The 22,108-nt window shown below is 41.4% G+C and overlaps 1 protein-coding gene and 1 long non-coding RNA gene across 2 annotated transcripts in view; one reads left to right on the top strand and one right to left on the bottom strand.

Moving 5' to 3' along the window:
* LOC103349245 (uncharacterized) overlaps positions 1 to 21,856 on the top strand; it is a 35,554-nt gene extending 13,698 nt beyond the window's left edge. The window contains exons 3-4 of the long non-coding RNA XR_007921556.2: positions 19,342 to 19,474; positions 21,634 to 21,856. This is a non-coding gene — a long non-coding RNA (uncharacterized lncRNA). The remainder of the gene's footprint in view (positions 1 to 19,341; positions 19,475 to 21,633) is intronic.
* LOC100354286 (T-complex protein 1 subunit zeta) lies at positions 9,648 to 11,594 on the bottom strand. The gene has a single exon (XM_051853552.2). The coding sequence runs from the start codon at positions 11,563 to 11,565 to the stop codon at positions 9,970 to 9,972; it is 1,596 nt and encodes a 531-aa protein (XP_051709512.2). The 5' UTR covers positions 11,566 to 11,594; the 3' UTR covers positions 9,648 to 9,969.
* Positions 21,857 to 22,108: the final 252 nt, after the last annotated feature.

The following is a 22,108-nucleotide window of genomic DNA, read 5'->3' as shown; positions in this document are numbered from 1 at the left end:
CAGGGCTAAGCTAATTCCAGTTTCAGTGGTGCTAGCAAAAAGTGAGTTCTCCCTTCCCTTCCCTTCCCTTCCCTTCCCTTCCCTTCCCTTCCCTTCCCTTCCCTTCCCTTCCCTTCCCTTCCCTTCCCTTCCCTTCCCTTCCCTTCCCTTCCCTTTCGACAGGCAGAGTGGACAGTGAGAGAGAGAGAGAGAGAGAGAGAGAGAGAAAGGTCTTCCTTTTTCCGTTAGTTCACCCCTCAAGTGGCCACTACGGCTGGCGCGTTGCAGCCGGCGCGCTGCACCGATCCGAAGCCAGAAGCCAGAAGCCAGGTGCTTCCTCCTGGTCTCCCATGTGGGTGCAGGGCCCAAGGATTTGGGCCATCCTCCACTGCACTCCCGGGCCACAGCAGAGAGCTGGACTGGAAGAGGAGCAACCGGGACAGAATCTGGCGCCCCGACCAGAACTAGAACCTGGGGTGCCAACGCCGCAGGCGGAGGATTAGCCTATTGAGCCACGACACTGGCCATGAGTTCTTTATTCTGCTGGTTCTAGTTAAAGTCATTGGTTGGCACTGCAGTCTAGTTCTGAATCAGTGTGTCCAGCAGCATTTCAGTCTCATTTTCTTGGTTGGGGTCCAGGTGCCCATCAGGTCACCTTACCTAAAGCCATGTAGAACCAGGACTAGAAGACAGTAGCAACCATAGGAAATGCCAGCCAGTGTTGCCAGAAGAAATGGGGCTGAACGGACAAAAACAACAAACTACTCTACGTAGCAATACTCCTCGGATCCCTTCTCAGGTTAATAACTAACTTGACTGTTTCCCTCATGGCATATCATAAAAAGTGATTTACATTTTTCTAAAAACTTATATCTATACATATTATATAATAACGTTAGGCAGTAAGTTAGAAATTAGCCTCTGTGTGTGAGAAGGGCCAAAGAAACTGACATCTACAGCAGTCCAGCATCTGCATCCAGCATCTGATTTCAGAGTCCTACCCAGGTGGTCCCGCCCCTTCTACGTGGCCTGATGAACATCCTTCCTCTAAGGCGTGCACCCTTGAGAGAAGTCCCTTGGCTGATGCCAGCAAGGCTTCCTCTGTCTGACAACTTCAACAGTAAACTTGGAATTTTTCATATTTTCACCCAACACATCCTTCTGCCAGGGCTCCCCATCCTTTATCCTGGAGGAGAAGGGGGAAGAGGTAAAGAGAGTCCCTTAAAAACCAGGAGTCTAAAAAATGACATGCTCAGCCCTCTGCTGTCTGCTGAGCTGGCTGCCTGGCCTGCCCAGGTGTATTCTCTCCCTTCAACCATGTAACCTCACTCTCCCCCAGTCTGAGTGACTAGGCACTCACTATCTCTCCTTCCGTTCTGACAGATGCCCTATTCCCAATAAAGCCTTACTAATTTACTCTCTATCTCACACATGAATTCTTTCTTGCATTAAGACAAGAACCCCACAGCTTCCACGGCTCTTTTCTATGGTGACAATAAAATAAATTTCAAAATGATCAAGAGTAATCGCTTTATATGTAAAAAAAAAAAAAGTGCCAACTTCTTTTCTTTGAAAAAGAGCAGAAGGGGTGGACATTTGGCACAGGGATTAAGATGCCCATATCCTGTATCACAATGCCTGAGCTCAGACCCCCGCCCTGCTGCTAGTGTAGACCCTGGGAGGCAGCAAGTGGTTACTCAAGTAGTTGGGTCCCTGCCACCCACATGGGAGCCCAGACTGAGTTCCTGGTCCTGGCTTTGGTCTGGCCCAGCCCTGCATGTTGTAGGCATTTGGTGAATGAAGTGGATGGGAGAACTCTGCCTATATGTCTGTGATTCTCTGCCTTTCACATAAATAAAAATAAAATTTTCTAAAGGGCAGACAATAGTTAATTTACTCTGAATTAATTCTGTAACCAAACATATTTTAAGAAAACAACACATCTTGGTTGAGGATGGAATGGTTATTTAGAGATGGGTTTAACAGGTGTTACAGCTTCAGAAAATAGAATTTTAAAAATGGCTTCATGAATTGATTGTCTGGAATTCTTAGATTTTTCACTTTGAAATTAATGTGTTTATTTTTAATGTTTGTGAATTTTGTTTCAAAATGATAAGTTAATAAAAAATTTCAGGGTTTCTGTTTGCAACATTTCTTGCAAATAACCCATTATGACAGTTTTTATTATCTCCAATAAATCAAAATCCAAATTAATATAATCAACACTGAGTTTCCTTTATTGGGCAATGGAAGTTGAGGCCACAGAGATGTGCCAAGGTGTGCTTTAACATTTCTGATCAGGGACAAGCATTTTCGCCAGTGGCTTAGACAGCGCTAAAGACAACTGTTAAAGATGCCCATGTCCCAGATGGAATTGCCTGTTTCACAGCCTCCCTCAGCTCCTGATTCAAGCTTTCTGGCAAGGGACGTACCAGGTGATGTATAGAGAGTTGTGTTCCTGCCACTCACACGGATCTGGATTGAGTTCCTGGCTCTCAGCTTTGGCACCTCTGGGCCTTGTGAGCATTTGGCAAGTAAGCCAGTGGAATGCAACACTCATATTCTTTCTCTCAACGTCTCTCAAATAAGTTAATAAAAAGCAAAAATTATAATCTGATAGATCCACAGATGAATCCAGAAGATATCAACATGAGGGAAAAATGGTAAACATGTTAATGTTCGTTATATTTTTGCTTTTTTCATCTTAAATGTTTAGTTAAGAGTATGTTTTAAGCCACATGTAAATAAAGAATAAGTCAAACCAAACCAAACTGTATAACTGAGAAGCTTCTGTTTTGACCAATGACAATGAGTGAGTAAACGCTACATACCTTAAAATTATCCATAATAACTTGAAGTCTTCAGATTGTTTGTTTTATTATTTTAAAAGAAAAACAACTTCACCTAATGATTTTATTTTTTTAAAGATTTATTTATTTCTTTGAAAGTCAGATTTACACAGAGAGAGGAGAGGCAGAGAGAGAGAGAGGTCTTCCATCCGATGGTTCTCTCCCCAGATGGCTGCAACGGCCAGAACTGCACCGATCCAAAGCCAGGAGCCAGGCGCTTCTTCTTGGTCTCCCACATGGGTGCAGGGGCCCAAGGACTTGGGCCATCTTCTACTGCTTTCCCAGGCCATAGCAGAGAGCTGGACCAGAAGTGGAGCAGCTAGGACTAGAACCGGTGCCCATATGGGATGCTGGCACTTCAGGCCAGGGCATTAACCCACTGTGCCACAGTGCCGGCCCCATGATTTTATTTTATAGTCTTAAAAATTCAAAAAGAAATCAGACATCCTAACTTCTTTAACAATGCAAATGGATAGAAAACACCAACTGGCAAATAGTGCTCTATTCCTTGCTACATTCGATGTCATTACGTTGACAGTATCTCTAAGGGTGTCTTCTCCCCCACCTCATGCAACAGTCAGTTTGGTTCTTCAGTAGTGTCATTGGTGCCACTCGTGTACTTTGTTATTATGAGAAAGAATCCCAAGTATTTGCAGGTCATAGGGACACATACAGTATAACTGGGAACTGATAGTTCTTTCTTTTGACATTGGCCCAGGGTATGGTTTAAATATAGTTTGTCACTGTGACCTCATGAGGAGTTTAATCTGCAAAGTCACATGTGGATGGAGTTTAGGGTGGAACTGCCCTATTGAATAACACTGGCTCTCTAAGCAGAAGGAAAGAGACATACAGGCACAGATACTTGCACTTGCTGTCTCTGTCCACAGGATGCTCTGTGCTGCCTTGAAACTCTGCCCCTAGATCTTAGATCTCCCAAACTGTCCAGAACAAACCTCCTTCCTTTATAAAGCAGGATGCCTCAGGTATTTCATTTTAGTAATGAAAAATGGACTCATAGAGCCTAGTTTTCTACTCAACTTGAGATTCAGTCTCTTAGCTCATGAGTGAGCCATGCTCTTCACATTCATGGTGAAATACATGGCTCATGGCTACGATTCTCTAGAATCACACATTTCTACCTCGTGGCCACTGTTGGTGACATAACGTCTCTCAGGGTCAGCTTCCTTCTGTTGAGAATGGGCTGAAAGGAGACACATTCTGTAGAAATGTTGCAAATACAATGAGTCATGTCTGCAAGCTGGAACTGCTTCCTCTTCACCCTCTGCTTCCCATTGAGTGCCTGGAAGGCGGAGCTGCAGGGGCTATGTCAGTGGGCCCCTCACGCTCTGAAATCTGCTTGTGTAGTACGAGCACTGGCAGGTCTGAGAGTGTGAGGGGCCTGAGATCAGGGCGTTGGTTGTTTCTCCAGCTTCCTCTCCTGTGGGTCACCTCTACAGAATGCCACAGGTCCTCTCAGCTGACTCTCTCTCTACAGTTCTCTCGGCTTCTGATAACTCATTCTTCCTTCCTGGGGCTTCAGGCCTGCCTTTACCTCCATTAAAATATCTTTGCTGATATCTTTTCAAATGTGAATGTGCCTCCATGAATGTACACCACGTATTTCCCAGTACACACACCACAAAAGGGACTTAACCTGGCACAAGACTACAAATTGCATGGCTGTTGGGGGCATTAAATAAAATTATATGCATAGAATGATTGGTGTCAACAGGTGTCAATTTATGATAAGAATACATTAATAAATAAAATATTATGAATACAGTTATTATTTTCAATGCTCACCATAAACTAGGCAGTAATACTTTCCATTCATGATTTCATTACACTCCATGTTCCCCTTCACATTTAAATCTAGAAGTAGTTTCTATTTCCCAACTTACAAATAAGGAAGGAGAGACTCAGAAAGTTTTTGAAAATGAACCGAGGACACAAGGAAATTTTGGTTTGTGCTTTTAAAAATAAAATATATCCAGGGGCTGGCGCTGCAGTGTGGTGGGTAAAGCTGCCACTGGCAGCGCCAGCATCTCATAGGGTACCAGTTACAGTCCTGGCTGCTCCACTTCCAATCCAGCTCTCTTCTACAACCTGGGAAAGCAGGAAAAGATGGCTCATGTCCTTGGGACCCTGTACCCATGTGGGAGACCCGGAAGAAGTTCCTGGCTTCGGATAGGCTCAGCTCTGGCTGTTGTAGCCATTTGGGGAGTGAAGAAGTGGATGGAAGATCTCAATCTCTCTCTCTTTCTCTCTCTCTCTGACTCTCCTCTTTCTATGTAACTCTTTCAAATAAATAAATAAATAAATCTTAAAAAAATAACATCCATATATACCAACATAGAAAATTCTAAAGATATCAGAGAAAAAAAGACTAAATTGCATGGTAATGGTAATAATATAATCCAATTTGCTTATGTTTTAAACCCTATGCATATGTCCATATAAGTCCCAAGTGCAGAGATAAAGCTCTGGAAGGTATCAAACTATTTATAATTGTTACTGCCTGGGAGTGAAGTTAGAGGGAGAAAGGAGAGACTGTGAGGGTATGAGGGTAGGTCTGTGGCACTGTGGGGTGCCTGCATTCTACTACAGAGTGCTGGTCCAAGCTGCCCTACTCCACACTTCTGATCCAGTTTCTCGCTAATGCATCCCAGGAAGCAGCAGGTGAGGAATGAAGAGCTGGGACCCCTGCTTCCATCTGGCAGACCTTGATCGATCTGCAGGTTCCTGGCTTCAGCCTGCCCCAGCCTTGGCGGTTGCAGGCATTGGAGGAGTGAATCAGCACATAGAAAATTTGTCTCTGTCTCTGTTATTCTACTTTCAAGTAAATGAAAATAAATAAACATGGAAAAAACCTCCTTAAAAATAGACTTTTGAGTTTTATTCTATATACTTATAAATTACTAGATTTCCTTAAATAGTAAGATTTTATGTGTTACTCTTATAATAAATACATAAAAGCACTGAATTTAAGAAACAATTGCAAGATTGAGGGACACATAGCCTTGTCCCCGAGATACTTATGACAAAACTAGGGTGTTTATTGTGAGGATTAGAAGCCCAAATGGAAATATGACATCAGTTTCTAGATACATGTAGTACTGTAATGTGGAGGAGAGTTTGGGACAGTTCTGAGCGGCCTTAGGGACAGTAGCCAGAGAAGTCCAGGAGGTATGTGAGAATCAGGCTGCATGAAACCCTGTAGGAGATGTTAAGAAATGTAGGTGTCATTCTGAGTTCAATCAGGGGACACTGGAAGATCTTAAGGGAGAGTGTGAAAAGTAGTCTCTCATGTCAGCTCCAGCTTCTATAACAAAATATTACAGACCAAGTGCTTTAAACAATAGAAGGGAATTTTCCAACAGACTTGGAGCCTGGAAGTCTGAGATGAAGCTGCCAGCATGGTCAGACTCTGCTGGGGACTCTTCCTGACCACTGAAATCTCCTCTTAGAAGGGTGCTCATCCCATGAGGAGGGCCACACCCTAATGACCTCATCTAACTGTAATTATCCGCTACAGGTCTCGACTCTGAATGCCATCATATTGGAGATTAGGGCTTCAGCAGGTGACTGTGGGGGAGGGGCAGAGGAGGTAAACATTCAGTCCATAGCAAGTCCTTGTGGAGAATTACCTGCTTAGGACAGATGGGGGTCACAGAGTGGTGGAAAAGGCTCCATTGCAGGCCACCTTGTTTTATTTGGATTGCATCAGCTCTTGGCAATTTGAAGGATGTATAAAACTAAGTTTGGTAGGCAATGAGTTCCCACTCCTAGCTTTCCTCTGCGACCTAACTACACAGAAGACTCAATTTCCACTCCGCCCACCCCTTCCTCCCTGCAAAGGGAAGTGAACTAAAGTTTTGACTGGAACCAAGATACAGAGACAATTCCGAGGGACAGGGCTCCACATAGTCTGAGAAGAAGCACAGTTCCCAGTATGTCAGACTTCCTCTTGGCCAGAGACAGCCTCTCAGGGCACTGCTGAGCTGTGCTGCCATCAATCCACTACGAGCAGGAAAGAAATGTTTCCTTAGGTGAACTGAGCAGAGAAGGCAGCAGCCAGAGGGAAGACAACGACACTTGATATTAGCTGAGGCAGGATGCAGAAAAAGATAGACTCAGCCCTTTTCTGAAGAGAAGAGGTGTGGACATGAAGAAATAGCGTGCCATAGAAGGGATTTAACGTTGTGCTCCCAGAGGGAGGCTGCTGTGTTAGCAGTGAGTAAGAGGCACTTGTCTCTCTGCTTTTCCAGGGGCAGCTGCCGCTCCTAATAGCATGTCGTGTTATGTCTCCCAGTCTATAATGCTAGGCCTGAAACTCCACAAAAAACAGAGGAGTTGGGTAAACTCACCCTTCTTTTTTTTTTCTTTCTTTCTTTTTTTTTTTTTTTTTTTTTTTGACAGGCAGAGTGGACAGTGAGAGAGAGAGACAGAGAGAAAGGTCTTCCTTTGCCATTGGTTCACCCTCCAACGGCCGCCGCGGCTGGTGTGCTGCAGCCAGCGCACCACGCTGATCCGATGGCAGGAGCCAGGTACTTCTCCTGGTCTCCCATGGGGTGCAGGGCCCAAGCACTTGGGCCATCCTCCACTGCACTCCCTGGCCACAGCAGAGAGCTGGCCTGGAAGAGGGGCAACCGGGACAGAATCTGGCACCTCGACCGGGACTAGAACCTGGTGTGCTGGCGCCGCAAGGCGGAGGATTAGCCTAGTGAGCTGCGGCACTGACCTCACCCTTCATTTCAAAGTGACAGGCATGATTTCTTCCTCAGGGGCATTTTTGTGGATGAACATAGCTCATTTTTGTTTGCATTCTCTCCCCCCGCCCCCGCCACTGGAAAAGACTTCCACTCTTGGAAAGTGTTCCCCTGTCTGCTCATTCATGCATCCATCTACTCATCCCATCCCTCCTCCCACCCATCCGTCCATTCATCCACCCACTCACTGCCTACTGCTGGGTCAATGTTTCTTGAACATTATCGCTAAAAGGCAGCATTCGTTTTGCTCTAGAAAACCTTCCACTAATTTTACATGCACCTTCTCATTTATTCTTCGTGTAAACCATGAGCTATTTACTACTGTTATTCCACTATGTAGATAAAGACTGTGAAGCACAAGGAAGGGATTTGCTCAGTTTCAGAGCTAGTGGTTGGAAACGTCATGACTCAACCCCAGATCATTGATTTAGACCTTTCCAGTAGTGACTAAAGCCAGGTCATCCTGGCTCCCAAGAACCAATTCTAATATTTAGCACTGGTAGTCAGGTTTGAACACTGGTGTTAAATATAGCCATTACTAACAATTACATTATCAAAACTTCTGGTTAACTTACATGCAAAAATTTAATAAATACATAAACTCATCATGTTGTAACAATTTTACTACACTTTTATCAATATTTTTGAAGATAGTCCTGTATATTGAATCCCAATGGCAGAATTACTACATATGGTGTGCTATGGAATCTTCTTCCAACTTTGCTTTCAGTGGTATCACATTACTACTTTTAAAGTGGCATGGTTGGCTTTTTCACTGCAGAAATCAACAAGTGTGTAATCTCCCACCCTCAGCCTGGCAGATTCAGTTGTGAAATACTTCCAGTACACCTGTGGCCTTTTTCTCTTGATGTCCATAGTACAGAATTCCCACATCACACTGTAATACTATGTGCAGAACTTTACTGGATGCAGAAGGTACAAAGATGTATAAGTTACAGTAGACGTAAGAAAGATGAAAGCTCACCTGTGGGAAATTGGGAGATTGTGCTTGAAACATCACTTCGAATAAATTACTTAGGTACAATTTTAGGCATGGTAAAATGGGACCTAAGTTATTCAAGAAAAGAATAATCTGGAAGCTCAGTGTAAAAATCTCCATAGTCTCTTTTCAGTTTTATTCTAGGAAACGTGATAGGGATCAATGGTGTGGTGAAGTATGGTGTATCTTGAACATGAAAGGGGGTACTGGCTTTTTTAAATCTGCTGAATATTACCCTTTGATTAAGGTAGACACTATTTCTTATCTGTAACACTTTTAAGAACCAACTTACAGGGCATTAAACCAGACTGATGCTTCATACAGTCAGGAAAATTAATTCTCTAAGGAACAATTTAAGCACACAAATATGATAATTTGCCAAACAGACATCTGTTTAATAGAACTACACCAACTTTGACTATCTGGTTAGCAAGTTTCATTCTCAGTGACCCTTCAAAAATCATTGTATAGAAAGGAAGAAAGCAAAATAAGAGTTGAGGGTTTGGCAAATAGTATGTTTTTTTTTTTTTTTTTTTTTTTTTTTTTTTTTTTTTAGGGTTTCAACAACATTTATTGCACTCAGCGTAGTAACACAACTTCACCTTCCAGGACTACAGAGTATAAAACAACTTCAAAGGAACATGGAGGAGGAAACAGTCATCCGGGTGTGAGACAAGCCGGCGCTAGAGCGCTCAGGACCGACCGTTTTACACAAGCAATGTTGATTGAAAACAACCACCTGTGTGTAGTAGCCCCCACCCCTTATTACACTGGCCTCTAATTTTGTTTCTCTTTATAATTGTACCTCTCAATTCCCTTGCTTCTAGCGCTTGCTCGTCTGCATTTTCTGGGACAGTGTTCCAGCACATCTGTTTCAAGTGTGAAAGTCCAACTGATCCAATAATTTTACTCATAACAAAGAAATGGATGCTTTCACAATTTTAAATTGTAATGGCATAAACATTTAAAACTTAAATGTGTAACAACAGGAAACTGTTGGATAATTTTTAAATATATCCATAAGAACAAATTATTAAACCATTAAAATTTGTTTTCCAAGGAATTTTAATAAAGTAAATAACATATCCTTACTAACATGTAAGTTTGCTACTACAGCTAAAGCAAAACATCCTGTTCACTGGGTAAAAGGATTTGCTTCATGTGTATATATTCAGTGCAATTTAAAAAATACTGTAATCATAATTTCAGAACATTGTAATTTGAATAGGTGCCAGTATTGTTCTCCCCTCCCCACAATGGGCAAAGAAAATTCTTTTGAAAATCATTTGGAACTTGGACAAAAATCCCACAGCTGTTTTTCAGGATCACTCTGGAGTCTTCAAAATTCAGACACAAGAGAAGCTGCAATTCAACCTTTGAGAGAAGACATTCCAGCTCGCATGATCTCATCAACCAAGAGAATGTTGGTTGCAATCACAGTGCAGGAGTGAAGAAGCTGTTTCTTCACACAATAGTTATCCCAAATGCCTACTTCTGCTGCCACCATTGGCTCCCCTGTGTTCAAGTCCACACCCACAAGTTGACCTGATTCAGAATGTTCTGTTCGAATTTTAACTAATGTTTCCTGGAGGTCAAAGCCAGAGTTCTGAGCAAGAACCTTGGGAATAATGAGCAATGCATCAGCAAATGCTTGAACTCCAAGTTGGGCCCTGCCCTTTACACTGGATTTGTATTTTATCAGGGCTTCGGCCATTGCCACTTCTACTGCACCAGCACCTGGAACCACACAGCCATCATCAATAGCATTTTTGACAGCCCTCAATCCATCTCTTATCGCATCTTTGATTTGAGTAAGTGTGTGCTTATTTGGTCCTTTGACCAATAATGTGACAGAGCGAGGATTGTTACATTTCTCAATAAAGGTGAACTTCTCTTCTCCCAATGTATATTCATACACAAGTCCTGCATGTCCCAAACAATCAGGATTTAGGTCATCTAGAGAATTCAGAGGTACTCCACCGCAAGCAAGAGTCAGCCTCTCCATATTTCTCCTTTTAGCCCTGCGCAGAGCTACTATGCCTTCTTTTGCAAGAGCATCTAAGGAAAAGGGGTCAATTCCCTTTTGATTAATAACAACAAATCCTTTATCTGAATCACCACAGACTTTCTTTTTCAGTTCTACTATTTTTTTAACTCTATCTTCAATGAATTTTCTTTCAGCTTTTACTAGTTTTTCTCTCTCTTCTGCACTCTTGTAAAAAAAGCCAGAATTCACTTCCGTTTTTTCATATTCCAATGACACATTGCATGTGAGGATGTACGCATCTTCTACTCTTTTCTTCATATCTGGATGCCGTGCCCCATGGTCCAAAACAAGTCCCCTGATTAAGCTTGTATCAGTTTCAGATTTATGTTTCATCTCCATGATCTCAACCATGAAGAGGTCAATAGGTTCATCTTGTTTTTTAATGGCCAAAATGGAGTCCACTACAGCCTCTGTTAAGACATCTGCAAGTTCAGCATGAACTTTAGTACGCAGAGAGGTCCTGGCCACATCTATAAGTGTTTCCCTGTCCATCTCTCTGCTTACTTTGATTTGTTCCAAAACCTGAAGGGCTTTTTCCTTTGCAGCTTCAAACCCTTCAGTAATTATTCTGGGATGAAGACCCTCAGAAATGTAGAGATCCGCCTGCTTCAGTAACTCTCCAATGATAAGGACATTTGAAGTAGTACCATCGCCAGTTATGTCATCCTGGGCTGTTGCTACTTTTGCTATTAAGGAGGCAGTTGGGTGTTGAATTTGCATTTCATGCAGCAGCACGTTGCCGTCTTTGGTGAGCTTGATATCGCCAGCGCCGGAAACAAGCATCTTCATGGTGCCCTTAGGCCCCAAGTTGGTCCTCAGCACGTCCTGCAGTCCCCGTGCCGCGCTGATATTGACCGCCAATGCCGCCTGGGCTCTGGCCACCTCGGCCTTGGGATTCAGGGTCTTCACGGCCGCCATGGCTGACCCAGCAGCGGACAAAAAAAGAAGCAATAGTATGGTTTTAATAATGGGTTTAGCTTCAGCCTTGTCAATTATTGGCAAATAATTTCTCCCTTTCTGTGCTTCAATAACCATGTTTGTAAAATAAAGAGGTTGTATTATTCACCTTTTTCTAGTTTAGAGTGTATAAACATTACAAATCAAATTAATTAACATTAAAAATTGGGGCTGGCCCTGTGGTGCAACGGGTTAATCCTCTGCCTGCAGCGCCAGCATGCAATCCAATCCTACCAGCGCTGGCTGGTTCTAGTCCCAGCTGTTCCTCTTCCAATCCAGCTCTCTGCTATGGCCTGGGAAAGCAGTAGAAGATGGCCCAAATCCTTGGGCTCCTGCACCCGCATGGGAGTCCAGGAAGAAGCTCCTGGTTCCTGGCTCCAGATCTGTGCAGCTCCAGCGGTTGTGGCCACCTGGGGAGTGAACCAATGGAAGGAAGACCTCTCTCTCTGTCTCTACCTCACACTGTCTGTAACTCTCTCTCTCAAATAAATAAATAAAATCTTTAAAAAAATTAAAAATCTTCAAAAAAGCTTATTCAGATGTCTATTTCTTTAAAAAAAAAAAAAGGCAAAGGCATGGATTTAAAAACCTTTCTGTGCCAGAAATAAACCTGTACTAACTTGCTACTACATGACTGAAGAAGATGAGGCACTATGAAGGATGAGATACAAGTTAGAAAATGTTCCTATCAGACCGACATATATTCTCCTAAAATCGAGGCAAGAACAAATATCAAACTTATGCTGAAGCCTGGGTATAAGAGTGGTGAAATCACTGATTCTTTACTAAAAGCTTATGGGGGTAATAAGAAATCAGCAGTTTAGAAGTGGATACCTTGTTTTCAGAAGGAATTAGAGAAAATTGAAGATGATATCCACAGCAGCCGATCATTCACATCAATTTGCAAGGAAAATATTGTTTGTGCCCTAATTGAAAAGAATGCTATTTAACAGCAGAAAGAATAGGCGACACCAGAGACACCCCAACTGGTTCAGCTTACAAAGTTCTGACTGAAACATAACCCTGTAGAAACCTTTCTGATCAGTGGGTGCCAACACTGCCACACCCAGATTGGCTGCAGACAAGAGGAACAAAGTGATGGATGTTGTTAAGGATGGGATGAAGATCCCGAAGCTTTTCTTGAATACTTGTCACAGCTGAACAGACAAGACTTTGTCAATATGATGTTGAGAACAAAGCACAGTCAAAGAAAAGGCTACTGAGGGGGTAGAAGTAGTCTTGTTAAACCTAAAGCAGATCAGCTGGGAACCAAAGTCATTGCAACAGTTTTGTTTGTTTGTTGTTGTTGTTGTTTTTTGGTGCTCAGGCACTTTGATTGTTGAATTTCTAGAGGAAGAAAAAAATGATATCATCTGCTTATTATAAGAGTGTTTAGAGAAAGTTAGCCAAACTGAAGATACCCATAGAGTCTTTCTCTACCACACCAATGGTCATGCCTTTCTCTCACCAGGCAAGAGTGATTTTGTGATAGGAGACCATTAGGCATCAACCTAACAGTCCTGATTGGCTCCTTTTGATTTACCTTTGCTTCCTTATCTTAAATGTTAATACTATAAAAACGACTGTGTTGATGTGGTTAAATCCCAGGAACTGCGATTATTCAGGGATGGAATAAATGGCTGATATCATCACATTAACAGATATCTTGAGGGGCCAGTGGGTTAAGCCACCACTTGTGATACTGGTATCCCTTATTAGATGTCAATTCTGGTCCTGGCTGCTCTGCTTCTGATTTAGCTCTCTGCTAATGCACCTAGGAAATCAGTGGAAGATGATTCAAGTGTTTGAGCCCCCGAACCCCACATGGAAGAAGCAGATGGAGTTCCTGTCTCCTGGTTTTGACCTGGCCCACATCTGATTGTTGCAGTCATTTGAGGAGTGAACTAGCAAATGAAAGATCTCTCTCCTTCTCCCACCCCCTGAACAAATAAATAAATGAATGAAAATTTTAAAAAGTATCTTGAACTTTATATAGCATATGTTGAGAAATATAATTTACATTTTTTAATTTTTATTTTTTAACTTGAATTTTCACCAACCTTTTGAAATTCCTTGGTATGTAGATTCTTAGTGTTTATTTGTAGATGGTTAGCTCACTAGATCAAGGTCATGCCCAGACACTGGCACTTAAAGTCAGCACAGGAAGTAATTCTCCTGCCATTGGTCTGGTCCATCAGATATTTACATTGCTAGATTAGGTGATCTTTATTCCAGCCTAAATCTACTGCAATATTCATGTTGAAAAGGATATATTTACAATGTTAGTCAATACAGTTATTGAACATACAATGTCAGTGAACATATAATACCACTTGAAATGTGGATCTTAAGGAAGAGAAATTTTTGCCTTCTATTACTGGTTAGTTTACTTCTTTTACTTGAATCCTATCTGTTATTTTCTTAATTTGGTACTCATTATGTATTATTTTATAATTTCTACTTAAGATAGGCTTTTGTATATACGTTCATGTTATCTGGGTGATGGAAAAATTTAACTGCCAGTTTTAGTGGCCAGCACCATTCCAGTAACAGGTTTCCTGCAAAGGTGAAAAATGTAAAACTATCACCATGTGTTTGCTGGGAATTATCACAAAAAGCAACTGGAAAGAGACCAAACTCTGAATTATTACACTATTGAATTCCACTCGTATTGTAGAAAATAGGAGTATTATGCTGACTCTCAGACAAATAAATACCTTGTCTGACGGAGGTTTAGCCTGTAATAAGAAATAAGATTTGAAAATAAACAACTGTATGTTATTATAAAAGGAATCCAAAAGTCCCTCAATCTTAGATACGGCTAGTTTCCATGCATAGCAAGTGATAAAGACTCCAGCCTTTCTCCACATTGGATGAGTGCAGTGAATTCTGTGTGATTTCCATCTGCCTACCAACTCATCCTTTCTCTGACAATGGTACCACAGTTTTTCCCTGGGTGATACAACTTCTCTCACTGTTAGGTCATATCCTCAGAGGACAGGAGGATGTGGAGCACATTTCTCTAGGCACAGTAATTGGATTCAGGGTGGATATGAGACAACTTGGATGAGTAAGAATTAAGCTTTAGGTTTTGTTGAATAACTGAAGAGAACAACTATTCTTCATTTTGCTGCATATAAAGCTAGAAAATATGGGACTAGAAATGCTGACCATTATATTGTTATTTTCAAAGTCTAAAACTGGAGGCAACTTGTTGAAAATGGAGCCAAAAAGTTAAAGAGACAGAGAACATCCAAGACCTCAAGGTGTGTTTGAAGCTTACAGTTACCCCTTGGATATTTTCCTGTGTGCTGATATTACAAGGATACTGCAACAAGTTTGTGGAGAAACTGAATAGAAAAATTATTTTAGAGCAAAAATATTTTAAATCTTTTATTTATTTACATATTTGAAAGGTGGAGAGAGACACAGAGAAGAGATATTTCCCATTTGCTGGTTCACTTTTCAAAGCCTACAACGGCTGGGGCTGGATGAGGCCAAAGCTTGGAGCCTGGAACTCAATATGGGTTTTTCTTATGCGTGGCAAGGACTCAAGTACTTGCACCAAAATCTGCTGCCTCCCAGTGTGCACAGGAGCAGGAAGCTGGAATTAAAAGTGGAGCTGGGACTTGAACCCAGGCACTCTGATATGAAATATGGATATTCCAGATGGTACTTCAGCCACTATTGCCTCAAGGTGTCAAAATGTTTTAAATTTATGCATAATTTTTTCATATTATGCATCATCTATGAACTCATTGAAGACCCCACATATGCATGGATTTCAAAATTTTATTTAAAAATTTTTAATTTATTTTATCTGAAAGACAGACACAGACACACACACACACACACACAGAGAGAGAGAGAGAGAGAGAAAGAGAAAGAGATAGGCAGAGAGAAGAGAGTTTTCCATCTATTGATTGGTTCTCCAAATGCCCGTATGAGCCAGGACTGGGTCAAACAGAAACTGGGATGCTGGCACAAAGGTCTCCCACGTGGCTGGCAGGGTCTCAACTACTTTAGGCATTATCTGCTGATTTCAAGGGTTCAAGTTAGCAGGAAACTGGATGAGAAAGAGTAGCCAGCTGGAAACCGGCATTCTGGTGTGAGAAGCAGGCATTCCAGCCAGTATCCTAACCACTGCACTGTCTGTGTGGATTTCATTCTTTTTTACACCAACATAAACTAATCTTTTAATTTCATTTTCCATAAACATTTGGAAGTACCTTGTGTGTGTGTGTGCATGTGTGTACATGTGTATGTGTGTCACTTAAAACCAAATTAATCGGCCGGCGCTGTGGCTCACTAGGCTAATCCTCCGCCTAGCGGCGCCGGCACACCGGGTTCTATTCCCTGTCGGGGCGCCGGATTCTGTCCCAGTTGCCCCTCTTCCAGGCCAGCTCTCTGCTGTGGCCAGGGAGTGCAGTGGAGGATGGCCCAAGTGCTTGGGCCCTGCACCCCATGGGAGACCAGGAAAAGCACCTGGCTCCTGCCATCGGATCGGCGCGGTGTGCCGGCTGCAGCGCGCCAGCTACGGCGGCCATTGGAGGGTGAACCAACGGCAAAGGAAGACCTTTCTCTCTGTCTCTCTCTCTCACTGTCCACTCTGCCTGTCAAAAAACAACAACAACAACAACAACAACAACAACAACAACAAAAAAAATTAATCCTGATTCACAGAATAGCTTTGCTCAAACCATATAAATCCTCTGACCTGTCAAGTTTTGTTTTCTTAAAAAATAAATTGAAAATAAGGGTATAAGTCTTAAAAGTAATCTTAGTTCTTTCAAGCTATAATGCAATTATTAGGATATATAAGCATATACAAGAAAAAAGGTTATAAAAATTGGTAGTAGCATTTCTCTTGAACAGTGGGGATTCAGAACTGAGCAGAGAAACAGTTTTCACTCTCCACCCTTATGCATTAATGGGACTTTTAAGTTTTATGATACATTCATTTTACTTTTAATGATCACAATTATTTGTTCCAAAAAAAGGCAACCTCTTTGATAAGTGATTTCATGGTTATTATTCCTACAGAACATTCATGTTTTGAATTCAATATCTGACGGTACACAAAATGAAAAAGTATATCTTTCCATTTATTCCCCCCCCAAATCTGCTAAACTGATGATAATACAAGCATTTAAATTAATCTTCAATGCTTCAAAATACAGCATACACTTTCTTCTACTTAAAATACTTTGTCAGTTTTGTATACAATATTCTCTTCCCTGATTTTCAGAGTATTAATTCAATTTATCTAGATGCCATCTGTTCAATTCTTCTAATCCTCAGCTCACCCATTTTGAAGTCAAGAAGCCTCAAAGTAAATGCATCATTCAATTGGAGGACTTAGGGGTGCTTATATAATTCGATTTCACTGCCTCTTCTAGCCTCAGGGATGGGGTAGGCTGTTTCATTTTATTTCCCATTGTCCCCACATCATCTTCTTGTTTGGCTTTTGTTGAAGCAAGCTTATTGTAATGACAAAAGTGGATCTTCTGCTCAGAGAAATAGAAACACAATACATAGAAATGAGATCCATAATGATGACTATGAATTGACTGTTTTTATCTTCTTGTGTTTTCTTTATCTACATTGAATGATATATAATACAAAAGGTGGCCTTTGGAGACTACTATTCTGCCATTAATTTTCTGCTCCTTCTCCCTTCTCTTTCAGGTCCTGAGTTGCAATATTGTGAATAATTTGGGATTTAAGCAATGGACTTGAAAGGAACTTGTGAGGATATATGTATTTGTATGGCGCTCTAGGCCCCATGTTGCAAGTTCACTCCAAAATAGCATGAACTCACATGAATAATTTTAAGGATAATAACCAATTCTAATTAATGATAGTTAATTTAAATTATTTTCCATCAGCTAATTTACTAAACCTTTTTAAAAATAGATTTAGTTACTTATTTGAAAGAAAGAGTTACAGGGAGAGAGGCAGAGACCAATCTTTGAACTGCTGGTTCACTTCCCAAATGGCTGCAATAGCCAGGGCTGGGTCAAGCTGAAGCCAGGAGCCAGGAGCTTTATCCAGGTCTCCCATGTAGGTACACAAGACCAAGGACTTGGGCCATCCTCCACTGCATTCCCAGATGCATTAGCAGGGAGCTGGATTGGAGGTGGAGCAGCTGGGATACCAACTGTTGCCCATATTTGATGCCAGAGTCACAGATGATGGCTTAACCTACTGCCCTATGGTACCAGCCCCACTAAACTTTTTAAAAAAATATTTATGCATCTTACTTGAAAGTCAGAGTGAGAGAGAGAGAAAGACAGAGAGACAAAGAGATTCTGCTCACTGGTTAACTCCCTAGATGGCCACAACAGTAAGCGCTGGGCCAGGCAGAAGTCAGGGGTCAGGAGCTTCATCCAGATCTCCCACATGGGTAATCAGGGCCTAGACACTTGGGCTGTCTTCAGCTGTTTTTTCCAGGCCATGATCAGGTCGCTGGATCAGAAGTGGAGCAGCTGGGACATGAACTGACACCCATATGGGATACAAACACTACAGGCAGCAGTTTTACCCACCACACCACAATGTTGGCCCCCTATTTTACTGAATGTTTCATGATCATTTAATTACATGAAATTATTATTCCCACTATAGAGATGAGAAACAGAGGCACCTAGAACCCAGGGTGAATAATTTAAAATAATTTATTGAAGGGCCCACCTATAGGAATTTGAAATCCTGAGGCTGGCATCTGATTCCATCTCCTGTGCTCTTTAATCCTTTCAATGAGTTCAGACTCTAGAGAGGCAGATGACAACGTGAACAAATAGAAAACCATGAAAGCAGCATTGACCAGCCACAGAGGGAGATCAAAGGGAACTGTGATGAATTCTGTCCGGGGAGCAAAGAGGCTTCCTGGAAAAAGTGACATGATAGACAGAGTCTGAAAGATGAATGGGTGTTGAACAGGTATTCACAAATGTGGACCCACAAAAGACATGAGCAAAACGCAAAGAAACAAGGTTATTCACAGATCTCTGAAATATAACCTTAAACTCTGAGAATATATAAATTGGAAGGCAAAATTCTGAAACTACAAGTCAAAGCTGCCCTACTGAAAGAGTTAACTTTCTTTACTCTTCAGGGATGTATTTAGATATATGATTATATAGGATAATGCTTTGTAAACTATACATCACAGAGAAAGATTCTTTTTAAAAGGTTTTAGTGATTTGAAAAGCTGAATGATATAGGGGGGAAGACAGAGAGAGGGAGAGAGAGAGAGAATCTTTCACCTACTTTTCACTAACCCAAATGCCTGCAACAGGCAGAGGTGGGCCAGGGCAAAGCCAGGAGCCAGGAACTGCATTTGGTTTTCCTAAGTAGGCAGCAGGGCCCCAAATAGTTGGACCACCATCTTCTGCCTCCTAGGTGCATTAGCAGGAAGATGAAGGTTAGTTAGTATGTAAACTTACACAGCTTATCAACTGCATGAGTGGCCTTGATTCTTTATCTGTCTTGGTATCCTAAATTTTCACCATATAACTTTGGAATTCTTTCCATCAACATACACATTATACTTTCTTACTCTTGAATCTGGGTAGCATGGGTATAGTGGATATAATACTGAGAGATATTAAGGGAAGTAGGCCCTTGGGAAAAAAGGTAAGACAAAAATACATCATCTTTAAAGCAAAATAATGAGAAAGAAAGATAATAAGCCCACATGATCATTTTTGCTTGTGTTTGCGCTTCTTCTACCAGGAAAATCTGTCCAAGAGAACTTGCTCGAAGAGGAAAACCACCTGCCCCATCTCTTCAACCAGCACCACTGAGAAGGATCTTGAAATCAGCAACCCGTGGACTTCGGAGTAAGAGGGAGTCCAGCCCTCATCATGTAAGTCCACTCTAGTCAGCTGCAACCTGCAGACTTGCAAGCCAAATCCCCATGCCTATTGTGGTTGACTGCTGAGTTTTCCATGAGTATTCGCTCCACCTGTGGATAGTGTGGGGGTTACATCACCAGCCATGCAGCTATTCCAAGGGCAAACGTGAAATATTCTCCTCTTTTCAATGAAGCTATGCTGCTGTGTCAAGTTTTGCCTGCTCACATAGCATCGTTATGACAACTGATCATTGATACAGTAGGCATGAAGGTTTCATAGCAGCATCAATACTACGAACTCTTGCAAGTCAGTGGTTTCTATTTATTTTACATTCCTAATAAAAGTGGAGACAGCAGGCATATGATACATGCATTCTAGGCTAACAAAACTCGAAACAAAAAAAAACACAAAAGAAAAAATAGCAATCTAAATTATTTGGCAGCAGCATGATATTTCATGTTTATCCTTGGGGAAACTACAGAGTGAGTTACTGTAACCCATTGCTTGTCAGTAAAATCACAAACAAATTTTACACAGAAATAGCCAGGAGCTAATGTAAGCACAATAGGTAGACGTGATAGGTATATCATAACCCAGCATTTAAAAAATGTTATTATTGTTCTTGCATGGAAGGTTATGATTCCAAAAGTCTTTAAAATTTCAGACATGGAGGGACTGAAATGACATTCGGAACGTTTTTGAATCTTTTGTAGTACAAGTTTTTCAGACTCTTCCATCTGTAGATAAAAACTAGCTGACATTAATTCCAAATAAAGATTATTTTATTTCTTCCTAATTATAATGATAAACATGCTTAATGTAGAAAAGTAGAAAAAACAAAGTAGCATTCAAAGGAGTACAAATGATTCTACCATTAAAATACAATCTTTGTGAATATGTTGGTATTTTAAATGTATGTTTAGCTTATTTTATTTTAGTGATGTAGCATACTTTTAAACACAGTGTTGGGAAGTTTGCATTCATTTCTTCCTTCAATTTTCATAACTCAGTGGGGAGATATCAGCACTTTTGGAAATATGGAAACTAACAACACAGTAACAGAAATTTTGTTAGCATGTTAATTTCTCCCTCTTGAAGTAGAACTTCAGCACTCCTTTTCAAGAGTCTCCCAGTACTTTTTAAGACTTTATTCCCAAAAGTCAAACTTAATAAAAACAGAATGAAAAAATCATGCACCTCTATGTATCCATCACCTAACTTTACCAATTATCAATGCATGTTCATCTTGTCTCAATTTTAACCCATTTTCTTCTTGTGTTCATGTGAACTTCTTTGTCTGTAGTCCACTTAAGGATAACTCACCCTGCAGCTGCTCAGGGAATAAACATGAAATACTCTAGTACCTTTTAAAAAATATTTATTTTTTTTATTTGAAAGGCAGAGTTGAGAGAGAGGGAGAGAGAGAGAGATAAAGAGTCAGTCTTCCATTTGCTGATTCATTCTCCAAATGGCTACAAAAGTCAGAGCTGGGCCCATCTGAAGCCAGGAGCCAGGATCTCCTTCTGGGTCTCCCAAGTGGATACAGGGGCCCCTAGGATCTGGCCCATGCTCTGCTGCTTTCCCAGGCATATTATCAGGGAGCTGAATTGGAGGTTGAGCAGCCAGGACTCGTACCAGCACCAATATGGGATGCCACTGCCACAGGCAGCAGCATTACCCATCCACCACAGCCCCTGCCTCTCTAGCACTTTAAAGAGGCTGGGCTGCTGTGTCAATTGTGTTTAAGAACATGTTCCTGGTGAGCACCGTTGTGGGCTGAACTGTTTATACTAGAAGACAAGACTAATAGAAAGAACTGAGATCTAAGAGCCAAAACTGTACATATTGCCATGGCATGTACACACCTACCTAGAAAATAAGAAAAAGTCAGACCCTTCACTGTTTGCAAGCCACACTTGGCTTACCTGCAAGAGCCAACTCCTACCACTAAAATTTTATCATGAGACATGAACTCAGTTCTGGTTCTCTTGCTGTTTCTACTGCACCTGCACTTACTTCCTCCACTGAAGTGTTGAACATGAGGGGTAAGAACTGACTTCTTCAACCTCCTGTTACTGATATTTTGATCTTCTGCCTACTGCATGAATGTGCTTAATGTCACCCAGAAAGGTGAATCCTTTACAGACGGCTTTCCATTTACTTCACCCAGATCCATCCTACCTACGGCAGCTGTAGCTTTACAAAAATGTATTTCTTCAATAAGAAGACCTCAACGCTGAAATGACTCCTTGATCCACGGGGCTGCAGAATGGATGTTGTGTTGGCCGGCATGAAAACAATATTAATCTCATTGCACATCTCCATCAGAGCTCTTAGATGGCTGGATGCATTGTCATTGAGCAGTCACCATTATAGAAGAAATCTTTTTTTCTTTTTTTTTTTTTATTTTGAGCAGCAGCTCTCAATAGTGTGCTTAAAATATTTAGTAAACCATGTTGTAAACAGATGTGCTGTCACCCAGGCTTTGTCATTCCATTTATAGAGCACAGACAGAGCAGATTTAGTGTGATTCTTAAGGGCCCTAGGATTTTCCGGAAGGCAAATGAGCACTGACTTCAACTTGAAGTCACCAGCTGCTTTAGCCCCTAACGAGAGACACAGCCAGTTGAACTTTCGATGCCAGG

The sequence above is a fragment of the Oryctolagus cuniculus genome, chromosome 10 (assembly GCF_964237555.1).
Source record: "Oryctolagus cuniculus chromosome 10, mOryCun1.1, whole genome shotgun sequence".
Taxonomy (NCBI): Eukaryota; Metazoa; Chordata; class Mammalia; order Lagomorpha; family Leporidae; genus Oryctolagus; species Oryctolagus cuniculus.
Note: the sequence above shows the minus strand (reverse complement) of the source record. Positions and strands in the feature narration are given on the sequence as shown.

What these genes read in the sequence shown, in the direction of transcription:
- LOC100354286 (XM_051853552.2), bottom strand. Translation starts at nt 11,565, where the DNA reads ATGGCGGCCGTGAAGACCCTGAATCCCAAGGCCGAGGTGGCCAGAGCC.